At 48.8% G+C, this 14025-nt stretch overlaps 1 protein-coding gene across 7 annotated transcripts in view; it reads right to left on the bottom strand.

Moving 5' to 3' along the window:
- The window catches only part of LOC140410527 (probable E3 ubiquitin-protein ligase RNF144A-A), a 186372-nt gene that overhangs the window by 37756 nt on the left and 134591 nt on the right, over positions 1-14025 (bottom strand). For all 7 annotated transcript variants that reach the window (XM_072498745.1, XM_072498744.1, XM_072498743.1 and 4 more), the window contains one exon: positions 7253-7403. In XM_072498745.1, coding sequence (XP_072354846.1) covers positions 7253-7403 — 151 coding nt within the window. The remainder of the gene's footprint in view (positions 1-7252; positions 7404-14025) is intronic.

The following is a 14025-nucleotide window of genomic DNA, read 5'->3' on the forward strand; positions in this document are numbered from 1 at the left end:
CTGCTGCGATTAGCCTCGGTGACCCTGGACCAGTCCCGGCCTCGAACACTTTCAACTGCTACAAAAACAGTGCTAATCAACGGGCACGAGACGTCCTGCTTAATCGGCTCTGGGAGCACGGAGAGCTTCATACACCCTGACACGGTAAGGTGCTGTTCTCTCCTCGTCCACCCCGTTAATCAAAAAATCTCCCTGGCCTCCGGTTCCCACTCAGTAGAGATAAAGGGGTTTTGTGTAGCAAACCTCACAGTCCAGGGAAGGGAGTTTAAAAATTACCGGCTCTATGTCCTTCCCCACCTCTGCGCGGCCACACTCCTGGGTTTAGACTTCCAGTGTAATCTCCAAAGTCTAACTTTCAAATTCGGCGGCCCTATACCCCCCCCTTCACTGTCTGCGGCCTCGCGACCGTCAAGGTCGATCCGCCTTCCCTGTTTGTGAACCTCACCCCGGATTGCAAACCCGTCGCCACCAGGAGCAGACAGTACAGTACCCAGGACCGGATCTTTATTAGGTCAGAGGTCCAAAGGCTACTGAGGGAAGGAGTCATTGAAGCTAGCAACAGTCCCTGGAGAGCTCAAGTAGTGGTGGTAAAGACCGGGGAGAAGCATAGGATGGTCATCGACTAAAGTCAGACCATCAACAGGTTTACGCAGCTGGACGCGTACCCTCTCCCCTGCATATCTGATCTGGTAAACAGGATCGCGCATTACAAGGTCTTCTCCTCGGTGGATCTTAAGTCCGCCTACCACCAGCTCCCCATCCGCACTAGTGACCAAAAATACACTGCCTTCAAGGCAGATGGGCGGCTCTATCACTTCTTAAAGGTTCCCTTCGGTGTCACCAACGGAGTCTCGGTCTTCCAGCGAGAGATGCACCGAATGGTTGACCGGTACGGTTTATGGGCAACATTCCCGTATCTCGATAATGTCACCATCTGCGGCCACGACCAGCAGGCCCATGACACCAACCTCCGAAAATTCCTCCAGACCGCAAAGATCCTTAACCTTACATATAACAATGATAAATGCGTGTTTAGCACCGACCGCCTAGCCATCCTCGGCTACGTAGTGCGAAATGGACTTCTAGGCCCCGACTGTGGACGCATGCGCCCCCTTATGGAGTTCCCCCTCCCTCACTGCTCCAAGGCCCTGAAGCGCTGCCTAGGGTCTTTCTCTTACTATGCCCAGTGGGTCCCCAACTATGCGGACAAGGCCCGTTCCCTGATCCAATCCACAGTTATCCCCCTGTCGATAGAGGCCCGCCAGGCCTTCAGCTGCATCAAAGCAGACATTGCAAAGGCCACGATGCACGCCATCGACGAGTCCCTCACGTTCCAGGTCGAGAGCAACGCGTCTGACTTAGCTCTGGCGGCCACCCTCAACCAAGCGGGCAGACCCGTGGCCTTCTTCTCACGTACCCTCCATGCTTCCGAAATCCGCCACTCCTCAGTCGAAAAGGAGGCCAGGCCATAGTAGAAGCTGTGCGACATTGGAGGCATTACCTGGCGGGCAGGAGATTTACTCTCCTCACTGACCAACGGTCGGTTGCTTTCATGTTTGATAATGCACAGCGGGGCAAGATAAAAAACACTAAGACCTTGCGGTGGAGGATCGAACTCTCCACCTACAACTACGAGATCTTGTATCGTCCCAGGAAGCTAAACGAGCCTCCTGATGCCCTGTCCCGCGGCACATGTGCCAAAGCACAAGTGGACCGCCTCCGATCCCTCCACGAGAACCTCTGCCACCCGGGGGTCACTCGTTTTTTCCACTTCATTAAGACCCGCAACCTGCCCTACTCCATCGAAGAGGTCAGGACTGACACCAGGAACTGCCAAATCTGCGCGGAGTGCAAACCGCACTTCTACCGGCCAGACAGCGCACCTGATAAAGGCTTCCCGTCCCTTTGAGCGCCTCAGCATGGACTTCAAAGGCGCCCTCCCCTCCATCGACCGCAACACGTACTTCCTGAACGTGACTGACGAGTACTCCCGGTTCCCATTCGCCATCCCCTGCCCCGACATGACCGCAACCACCGTCATCAAGGCCCTCCATAGCATCTTTGCACTGTTCGGGTTCCCCGCTTACATACATAGCGATGAGAGTGGGCCTCCTTTATGAGCGACGAACTGCGTCAATTCCTGCTCAGCAAGGGCATCGCCTCGAGCAGAACGGCCAGTTACAACCCCCGGGGTAACGGATAGGTAGAGAGGGAGAACGCCCTACGGTCCAGGAATCTTCCAGCCTCCCGCTGGCAGGAAGTCCTCCCGGATGCCCTCCACTCCATCCGGTCACTGCTTTGTACCGCGACCAACCAAACACCTCACGAACGTCTCCTTGTCTTCCCCAGGAAGTCCTCCTCTGGCCCCTCGCTCCCGACCTGGCTGGCAGCTCCCGGACCCATCCTGCTCCGAAAACACATGCGGGTGCACAAGTCGGACCCTTTGGTCGAGAGGGTACATCTTCTCCACGCTAACCCCCAGTACGCCTACGTGGCGTACCCCGACGGCCGACAAGATACAGTCTCTCTACAAGACCTGGCGCCCGCCGGATCCCCAAGCACACCCCAGCCACCAGTCCCACCATCCCTCCCACCAGTACACCTGACAGGAGGATCGGTCCTTCCGCCGGCCCCGTCTAGGCCCCCCCACCCACCGACGCACCCCGCAGGCGCTCCCTTCCCAGGTCAACCGTTTTCCCACCAGCGCCGTCTAGGGGTGTTGAAGATGCCTCAGAGATCGAGGCCACGCTCCCGGAGTCACAGATACCCGAGCCTCCACCCGAGTCACCACCGAAGCTTCGACGATCACAGAGGACGACCAGGGCCCCCGATCGACTGATTGCTTCATTTTAAAGTGTATAGTTAATTATGAATCTGTAAATAGTTACAAAACGCGGTACGGAGATATTACAGAACCTCCATAACTATAATTTCTACCACATTACCATGTTGTAATATCAAGCCACCACCCTCGCCTGACTCTTTTTTTAACAGGGGGTGAATGTGGTAGTCTGTGTAGAGGTATTACGGTACCTGGTAATGCTGGAACACCATTGGTAGATATTGTATGTTTCCTATTTGTCAAGCCCTGCAAGGCGGGGTATAAGAGCCCGTGCCGCCTCTGCAGCCTTCTTTCTGTACCTGAACTGCTGGAGGAAATGAAATGAAAATCGCTTATTGTCACAAGTAGGCTTCAAATGAAGTTACTGTGAAAAGCCCCTAGTCGCCACATTCCGGCGCCTGTTCAGGGAGGCTGTTATGGGAATCGAACCGTGCTGCTGGCCTGCCTTGGTCTGCTTTCTAAGCCAGCGATTTAGCCCAGTGTAAACATCTAGCTAATTAAAGCCTTCAGTTGGACTACAACCTCGCTTTAGAGGTCGTTGATCGTGCATCATGGGCGATCTATGAATATGGAGAGAAGGCCAGCAGAATGCTTGCACAGCAGCTTAGAAAGAGGGAGGCAGCCAGGGAGAAAGAGAAAGTAAATGACGGAGATGGGAACCTGGTTGGAGATTCAGCAGGGGTGAATAAGGCGTTTAGGGACTTCTACAGCAGGCTGTACAGGTCAGAACCCCCTACGGGGCCGGAGGGGATGAGGCACTTCTTGGAGGGGCTGAATTTCCCAAAGGTGGGCGGGGAACTGGTAGAAGGGCTGGGGTCCCCGATCGGGTTGGAAGAGATAGTGGAGGGTCTGAAGACCATGCAGTCGGGTAAAGCCCCGGGGCCGGATGGGTACCCAGTGGAGTTTTATAAAATGTTCTCTGGGATATTGGAGCCAGTGTTCAATGAGGCAAGGGAAAGAGGGGTGTTGCCCCAGACAATGTCACAGGCCATGATTTCGCTGATTCTGAAGCGGGACAAGAACCCGGAGCTGTGTGGGTCCTACAGGCCGATATCCCTGTTGAATGTGGACGCCAAATTGCTGGCCAAAATTTTGTCCTCCAGGATTGAGGATTGTGTTCCGGATGTTATTGGGGAAGACCAGGCGGGGTTCGTTAAGGGTAGGCAGTTGGTGGCCAATGTAAGAAGGTTGTTAAACGTGATCATGATGCCCCCGGAAGGTAGGGAGGTGAAGGTAGTGATCGCAATAGATGCAGAAAAGGATATTGATCGGGCAGAATGGGATTATCTGTGGGAGGTACTGGGACGGTTTGGATTTGGGCGGGGTTTTATTGACTGGGTCAGGTTGCTGAATCAGGCTCCTCTGGCAAGCGTACGGATGAATAGGACAACATCGGACTATTTTAGACTGAACCGGGGGACGAGACAGGGATGCCCCCTCTCCCCACTGTTGTTTGCGCTAGCTATAGAGCCGCTGGCAATTGCTCTGAGAACCTCAAGGGGCTGGTCCGGGAGGGGGGGGGGGGGCACAGAGTCTCGCTCTATGTGGATGACCTGCTTCTGTATGTATCGGACCCAATAGAGGGGATGGAAGAAATCATGAGGATTCTAGGGGAATTTGGCCGGTTTTTGGGGTATAAGCTAAATATGGGAAAGAGTGAGACGTTTGTGGTCCAGGCGAGGGGACAGGAGAGGCGATTGGGGGAACTGCAGTTTAGATTAGTAGGGGGAAGCTTTAGGTACCTAGGCATTCAAGTGGCGCGGAATGTCACTGGCTGCATAAATTAAATCTGGCCCGACTCGTAGACCAAATGAAGGACGATTTTCGGAGGTGGGACGCGCTTCCGTTGTCACTGGCTGGGAGGGTGCAGACGGTGAAGGTGACGGTCCACCCGAGATTCCTGTTCGTGTTTCAGTGTCTCCCCATCTTTATTCCGCGGTCCTTTTTTAAACGGGTCAACAAGGTGATCACTGGCTTCGTTGGGCGGGCAAGACCCTGCGAGTAAGGAAGGTACTGTTTGAGTGGAGTGGGCTGGCGCTGCCAAATTGTAGTAACTATTACTGAGCAGCGAATATAGCCATGATCAGGAAGTGGGTGGTGGGGGAGGGGTCGGCATGGGAGCGTATGGAGGCGGCTTCATGCAAGGGCACCAGTCTGGGGCGTTGGTAACTGCCCCTCTGCCGTTACTGCCGGCATAGTACTCCACCAGCCCCGTGGTGGTGGCGGCTCTGAGAGTCTAGGGGCAATGTAGGAGACATGTGGGAGCAGAGGGAGCATCGGTCTGCTCCCCAATCTGTAATAATCACCAGTTTGCTCCGGGAAGTATGGATGGGGGTTCCCGATATGGCGGAGAGCAGGGATTGAGAGGATGGGGAACATGTTTATAGAGGGGAGCTTTCTGAGTATGAGGGCGCTGGAGGAGAAGTTTGGGTGGGCGAGGGGGAACAAATTCAGGTATCTGCAGGTGTGGGACTTCCTACGTAAACAGATGTCAACCTTCCCGCTCCTACCATTAAGGGAGATTCAGGACAGGGTAGTTTCCAGAGGGTGGGTAGGAGAAGGGAGCGTCTCGGACATTTACAAGGAACTTATGGGGTCAGCGGAGACGCAGACCGAGGAGCAGAAGCGCAAGTGGGAGGAGGAGCTGTGAGGAGAGATAGAGGATGGTCTATGGGCGGACGCGTTTTGTAGAGTCAACGCGTCCGCAACATGTACCAGGCTCAGCCTGATACAATTCAAGGTCGTTCATCGGGCTCACATGAAAATGAAATTAAATGAAATGAGTGAATGAAATGAAAATCACTTATTGTCACAAGTAGGCTTCAATGAAGTTACTGTGAAAAGCCTCTAGTCGCCACATTCCGGCGCATGTTCGGGGAGGCTAGTACGGGAATTGAACCGCACTGCTGGCCTGCCTTGATCTGCTTTCAAAGCCAGTGATTTAGCCCAGTGAGCTAAACCAGCCCCTTTGACATGACAGTGGCCCGGATGTCCAGATTCTTTGGAGTGGAAGACAGGTGTGCAAAATGTGCGGGAGGACCAGCGAACCATGTCCACATGTTCTGGACATGTTCGAAGCTTCGGGGATTCGGGGATTTTGGCAGAGGCTTGCAGATGTCATGTCCACGGTGTTAAAAACAAGGATGGCACTGAGTCCAGAGGTGGCGATTTTCGGGGTGTTGGAAGACCCGGGAATCCAGGAGGAGGAAGAGGCAGACGTTCTGGCCTTTGCTTCCCTGGTAGCCCGGAGACGGATACTATTAGCATGGAGGGACTCAAAGCCCCCAAAGTCGGAGACCTGGCTATCGGACATGGCTAGCTTTCTCTGTTTGGGGAAAATCAAGTTTGCTTTGAGAGGGTCACTGTTAGGGTTCGCACGGAGGTGGCAACCGTTCGTCGACTTCTTCGTGGAAAATTAATCGTCAGCAGAGAGGGGGGGGCGGGGTTCGTTTAGCTTAGAGTAGGGGGTTAATAAAGGTGGGATCTGTAAGGAAGGGAGACGGCTTTTGCACTAAGTTTATAGTTTCAGGTACATTGTTTATTTTGTTGTTGTAATCCCTAAAATACCTCAATAAAATGTTTATTAAAAAAAAAGTTTACAGAAACTGCAAGTGAAGAGTATTTCAAGAGCTGTCCAGAGGTAAGAAAGGTATAAATGAGGATATTAGCAACAGATGAGTTCAAGTAGTGGCAGCGGTAGGCTTTGTAATGATGGAAGACAAAGGATAATTGTTGATGGAGAGGATAAAGATATGAGGTTGGAAGCTCAAATCAGTGTCATATAGGGTGCCAAGGTTGCAAATGGTGTGATTCAGCTTCAAACAGTGACCAATGAAATGGGAAGTTTGTGGTGCAGCCATAGACAATAAATGGCTTCAGTCTTCCCAACACCTTGTTGGAAGAAACCTTTGCCCACCCAGTTCTGGATGTCAGACAATCAACCTGACAAATCAGAGGCAGTGGAGGGGTTGAAAGAGGCGGTGGTGTTGTAGTGCTGGGAATCATCAATGTATAGGCCGAACCATGCTCCCTTATTTGAAAACAGCCAGCCTCTTCACATCCCTTTTTGAGCGAGCTCCTGGTCACTTTTCTAAATATCTTTCTTTGGCTTTGTAACTATTGTCTCTTTTGGATTGTGCCTCTGTGAAGCACATTGAAATGTATTCCTGGTTGAGGGTGCTGTATATGTGTTGCCTCTGTTGTTGCAGTGAGACTCCTTCACTAATTACAGTTGTTTACCCCATCATTACGACACTTTAAACGTATTACAGGTCAATCCCATAAAATACATATTATTCTGAGGTTCTCATTTAGGAAATAATGTTATATGTGCAAATATGACCTGTTATGCCTCATGGTGAACACCCATTTATCAATTTTTAAAAACGTAACAAATGCTTATTCACTTACGTCGAGTGATTCCAGGCAGTACCAGCAAAAGGCATGCTTGCAGTTTTTACACATCATTTGTGCACATCCTTCATCTCTTTCGATATAGACTTTGCATTTTGGGCAACGTTTGATTGGAACATCATCCACCTCGTCATTTTCAAAGAATGAGCTAGGTGGAAAAAAAAATCATTTTCAAAAAACATATCTGGTTCCGATATCTGAAGAAACAGCAGAAAGGAGCTAACCACACACCAGCAACAGGCTTCATTTGCACCGAATAGTCACTTATGGAAAAAACTACTCTCGGAGTAAGGGGCTGCCAATTTAAGACAGAGATGTGGACGAATTTATTATCTCAGAGTACTGAGTCTGAGGAGTTCTTTACCACAGAGGGCTTTAGAGGCTGGGTCTTTATGTTCAAAGATGAGATTGACAGAATTTTCACCACCTTTCTAATCAAGAATCAAGAGTTGTGGGGATGAGGCGGGAAAGAGGAGTTGAGGATCTCATTGAATGACAGAGCAGACTTGATGGACCGAATGGCCTACTTCAGCTCCTATCTCTTATAGTTTAGCCTGTAAAACATTCAGTGTATTTAATTTTGAAGATGTCTTGTATATCTGGAGGAAATAAAACCTATCTATACAAATTGTTCAAAGAATTGGTTCACATTTCTCATCTCTGACTTTGGCAGGTGCCTCATGTGTCTGAAAAATGAGTGATTTGAAAACTGGAATGCAGTGGCACGTCACCCATTCCATTTTAATGGTTCACCTGCCTGGCTTCCTGAGTGAGGAGTTAAAATTCCTACCATCATTCTCCACATTTGACATTGAAATGTCCACGTGCTATCATTGTAATTGAGATGCTCTACAAGTGCCCTGGCCAACATTCCTCCCGCAGCCAACACCACCATTAATGATCTGCCTGATCATTTATTCAGTTGCTGTCAGTGGGATGTGTGTAATATCACAGTTAGGTTTTCCTACACAATGCTGAGTATATATCAAAAGTAATTCTTTGCCTGAGGACGGATAAGGAACTGGATATACGCAAGTCTTTTTATTTCTTCTTTACTAAAGAAAGGCTGTCAGCAGGCCTGTCCCTCTTCAGTACAAGCTGGACGTGCTATTGCACCAGTTCAATCTTATAGTTTGAATGTGCTGGAACAGTTAATATTCAATATCAGTAAAATGAATATGAAATGTGGAATGTATCATGTTGGTGTTTTCTCTGCCTTTGCAGCCAACTCCCCGTGTTATTACTGACATTACCAACTGTATGGGATGAATTTTACATCTGGAAATTGGGTGGACTGCCTCTTCTCCTCACTCCATCGCCCCCAATATGGATGTGAAATATGGGTCAGCAATACAGCATCATCATGCTAGCCTCCCAAATCATGAAAGGTAAGTGGGCAGACAGTGGTAACCCGCTGCCCCTTTTGAAGTAACTGCTTAACACATTAATTACTTGCAATTTTAATTGTCCGCTACACCTCTTGGGTGTTAGATGGTAACAATTTTTTTTTTTAAATTCCAATTAATGGGCAATTTAGCATGGCCAATCCACCTAGCCTGCACATCTTTGGGTTGTGGGGGTGAGGCCCACGCAGGCACGGGGAGAATGTGCAAACTCCACACGGACAGTGACCCGGGGCGGGGATCGAACCCGGGTCCTCAGCGCCGTGATGATTCTATCAATTTTGGAAGTTTTATGGCAGCTTTGACAAGACAGCAAATGGGGGAAGGAAACGCCTGCCCATGAGACCTTTGTTACAAACATATGAATTAGAAGCAGGAGTAGGCCTGGTTGGGCATTCAATAAGGACATGGATGATCTGATTGTAGCCTCAACCCCACATTCCTGCTTATGCTGATAACCTTTCACCCCCTTGTTAATCAAGAATCTATCCAGCTTGGCCTTAAAAATGTTCAAAGACTTTGTTTCCATTGTCATTTGAAGAAGAAAGTTCCAGAGATTCAAAGCCCTGTGAGAGAAAGCAATTCTCCTCATCTCTGTCTTAATTGGGTAACCACTTACTTGGGGGCCGGTTTAGCTCAGTTGACTGGAAGGCTGGTTCATGATGCAGAGAGAGGCCAACAGTGCAGGTTCAGTTCTCATACCGGCTGAGATTATTCATGAGGGCCCCACCTTCTCAACTTTGCCCCTTGCCTGAGGTGCGCTAATCTTTATGTTAAATCGCCACCAGTCAGCTAACTCTCCCCCTAAAAGGGGAAAGTAGTCTATGGTCACTTGGGACTATGGTGACTTTACTTATTTTTGAAAAAGTGACCCTTAGTCCTTCATTCTCGAATAATGTCCACCCTGTCAATACCCCTCAGGATCTTAAAAGATTGAAATCAAGTGGCCTCTCACTCTTTGAAACTCTAGTGAATACAAACCTAACCTCTCCAACCTTTCCTCATAGGACAACCTGCCCATTCCTGGCATTAGTTACTAAACAGTAGCACAGTAGTTAGCACTGTTGCTTCACAGCTCCAGGGTCGCAAGTTTGATTCCCGGCTTGGGTCACTGCCTGTGTGGAGTTTACACGTTCTCCCTGTGTCTGCGTGGGTTTCCTCCGGGCGCTCTGGTTTACAAGTCCCGAAAGATGTGCTGTTAGGTGGATATTCTGAATTAATATGAATGAAAATCGCTTATTGTCACAAGTAGGCTTCAAATGAAGTTACTGTGAAAAGCCACTAGTCGCCACATTCCGGCGCCTGTTCAGGGAGGCTGGTACGGGAATTGTACCCGAACAGGCGTCGTAATGTGGCGACTAGGGGCTTTTCACAGTAACTTCATTGCAGTGTTAATGTAAGCCTACTTGTGACAATAAAGATTATAATAAATCTTCTCTAGACTGCTTCTAATGCATTAACATATTTTGTTAACTAAGGAGATCAATACTGGACAGACCAGCAGAATTTCCTGGGGAAGGTGGCAGCGTTTGTATGTATGTTTTTTTAAAGTCATTTCAAAATTATATTTGAGCCTTCAATTGAAAAGTAAATGCCGATTTAAAAAAAAAAATCTCTTTTATAGGATGTGGACGCTGCTGGTGAGTGGGCTTGGTGAGTTGCTGCAGTGTACCTTATAGATGGTACACACTGCTGCCACTGTGCATCAGTGGTGAATGTTGAAGGTGGTGGATAGGGTGCCCATCAAGTGGACTTTATTCTGGATGGTGTTGGATGTATTGTACGTTCCAGGAGCTGCACTCATCCAGGCAAGTGGAGAGATTTCCATCACACTCCGACTTGTGCCTTGTAGACGGAGGACTGGCTTTGGGTGTCAGGGGGTGAATTTCTCACCACAGAATTTCCAGCCTCTGCGCGGCTCTTATAACCATAGCATGGCCAGCCCAGTCCAGCTTGTTGATAGTGGGGTATTCAATTATGGTAATGCTATAAAGTGTCGAGGGAAGATGGTTAGATTCCCTCTTATTGGAGATGGTCATTACCTGGTCACTTGTGTGGCACGAATATTACTTGTCATTTATTTAATGCCAATTGGGCACATACACACCCAACCCCCCCCCCACTCTTCTAACCATCCTCCGTCTTGCCGCACAGCCACTATTTGACATTTGATTGGACAAGCTGAGAAAGCAGTGGCTGGAGCAAGTGGGTCACTCAGTTTTTACCGTGCTGAGAAATGTAAAATCCAGCCGATGTTTAGGAAACGCAACTCAATTGTTTAAATGTTGATTTCAGTACGCACTGAGAAAGGGGTGAATAAGGGGATTTAAGGCTGGGATTTTCCTGACCCCTCGCAGTGGGTTTTCCCACAGCGGATGCAGCAAGCCATTGCCACTGACGGAATCACCCGGTTCGCTGAAGCCCATGGGCTTGTGTGTGGCTCACCCACCTCACCGCTAGGGAAGCCGCCACGTGGGGTCGACTTTGGCGGGACTGGAGCATTCCCGCTGGCGGTAGGAGCCGGAAAATCCCACCCTAAGAGGAAACCTGGTAAATGGGATTTTAAATGTCTCAGCAACACTCAGCAACTTCATCCTATTTCTTTCAAAAATTTATTTTCACAAGTTTTTCTCCTCAACTTTCTCAGTTATTCATTGGATGTAACTGGATTTTTTCCCCTTGTGACATTGACTCCTTTCAGGGCATGCTCAATGTGAGGCTGCATAATCATGTATGGCAAGTTATTTAATTGTATGGAGCATTATAGCCAAGCCCAATATTCACACATATACTTTCTAATATGGAGAATGAGAAGCAATCAGGATTAGGAATTCTGGCATTTTGTTATCTGCCCAGCCTGGGAGTGGGTACAAAACTAATTACAACAGTCCCAAGAGAGTGACTCAGCATCAATCAGGAACTAAACCTGCAACTCGCTGGCCTTTTTTCCTTGATGTTCGCAAGTATAATTAATTGACACCTTTAAAGGGAGGTTTGATGCATACACAAAGGTGAATGGAGGGATAAGTGGACAGGGTGGGAAGAGGTAACTTGAGGAAGATGGCCCACGTGAAGGATAAACACTGGCACAGACAGTGGACCAAATGGTCTATTTCTGTGCAGTGGATTCTGTAGTTGACTTTACTGGTGTAGAATTACTATAGAGAAGTTATACCAGCAGCAATCCTTACTTGTTTTAGTGTTCAACAGATGCAGAATTACAAAAAAGCTTTAAACCCACCTTTCCAAAGATTATATCCTGCTGATTCATCAGAGATCGAGCCATGGGTAAGTGCAGCTTCCACATAAAATAGAACATAAAAGCTCCGAAATCTCATGGGCGGGAATCTCCACTCCTGCACCGAAGTGCCCACGCCGTCGTGAACGCCGTCGAGGTCGCGTCATTTACACACGCCAGGCCTTGTCGCCACGTAAAGGCGGCGCCGCATACATGACGCGGCTGGCGCCGCCATAACTGCCGTCACCCGCGCATGCCCGGGTTGGCTGGCGTCAACCCGCGCATGCGTGGTTGCCTCTCCGAGTCCGCCCCGCAAGAAGATGGCAGACGGATCTTGCGGGGCTGCGGAAGAAAGGAGGTCCTCCTTCAGAGAGGACGGCCCGACGATCAGTGGGCACTGATCGCGGGCCACACCCCATTTGAGCTACCCCCCGGTGCAGGATCCCCCTCCCCCCCCCCGCAGGCCGCCCCCCCAGCATTCCCGCGCTCTTCCCCACGGCAGCGACCAGGTGTGGACGGCGCCGTTTTGGGCTGGCCGCTTGGCCAATCCGGGCCTGAGAATAGCAGGGGTGCCGGAGAATTGCAATTTTGGGTGTCTCGGGTGATTCTCCGGTCTGCGCCGCGCGGAACTCGACGGGGCCGTTCCCGCCGCTTGGGAGAATCGCGGGAGGGCGTTGGACCGGCATCGCGGGAAAATTTGGCGGCCCAGGCGATTCTCCCAACCGGCGCGGGAGTGGAGAATCGCGCCCCATATCTCCTAAGAATACAAGCGAAAGAGGATGGGAACATTTTTAGTGAGTAAAATATAAGAAATGTAGCAGAATATAAAAGGGGCAGTACTTTGCAAATAAATCGTTCCCTCATACATGTGATATTGTGACAAAATATTGTGCTGTAAGAATGGGACTGAATGGATGACATTTAAATGCACATCTCATTGCATAACTGATGGAAACTATGATTTTGTTTCTCAGCGATTTCTAATACCATTTATGAAACAACAAGATGAAGCTGAATTTATTGTACTGACTAAATTGGAATTGAATTGAACAGATGTTGTGACAACTTTTTTCCATCAATATTAATCACAAAAAGTATCCCGCTTGACATTGTTGAGATTATAATATTAATTCAAAACTAGCTTTGGGTTCTGAATTCACAGAGTGAGATCAGGGGATGTATTCTCTAATTTTCAGGCTATGTCCTGGCACCGGCATGGGAATGGTGGCCTTTTACAACCGCAATTTTGGTGCAAAACGGCCTCCGATCCTACGTTTGGCTGGGGGCAAGTAGGAAAGAGCATTCCGATTGTGACGGAAACAATTCTCTGGCCGATCGCCGAACACGATTTCGGCGTCGGCAACTGTGATCAATTATTGGTGAACCTACTTTATAGTGCAGTCACAATGTGGGCCTCAGGGATCTTTTAATATTCAAAACATTACAACTTGAACATCTCCCAATATTTTTCTCTACTAAAATTATATTTTCAGATGATCAAGTCTAATTTCATTGGACATGCAAATTTTGCTTTATACAAGGTGTTTGTTATGGTAAATAAAACAACAGTAAAATCATCTGCACTAGTTATAATTTTTTTTAAATTCATTCACGGGATGTGGACATCGCTGGCTGGTCCAGCATTTGTTGCCCATCCCTAAGTTCCCTTGAACTGACTGGCTAGTTCGGCCATTTCAGAGGGCAATTAAGGGTCAACCACATTGCTGTGGATCTGGAGTCACATGTAGGCCAGACCAGGTAAGGATGGCAGATTATCCTCAGTCTCTGGATTTCTAGTCCAGTGGACAATACCACTGTGACAACGTCTTCCTTAATTAGTAGTTATAATCAAAGGAAAATTATTATATTTTCATTTCAAATGGCAGAGATGTTGACTAGTATTTTTTGCAGAACACCTCTGCCAGTCTGCAAGTGTGACGCCAAGCTTTCTGTTACTGGTCCATTTTAATTCTCCACTGCACCCCCAAACTGAACTTTCTGCTTCAGCCTCCTGATGCAAGCTTGAGGAACAGCATCTCATCTTTCGAACAGGCCTGCCACAGCTCTCTGGAGTCAACATTAAATTATACAATTTTAGATCATAACCTCTGCCCTCATATTGTTTCATT

Source organism: Scyliorhinus torazame, chromosome 4 (genome assembly GCF_047496885.1).
Source record: "Scyliorhinus torazame isolate Kashiwa2021f chromosome 4, sScyTor2.1, whole genome shotgun sequence".
NCBI lineage: Eukaryota > Metazoa > Chordata > Chondrichthyes > Carcharhiniformes > Scyliorhinidae > Scyliorhinus > Scyliorhinus torazame.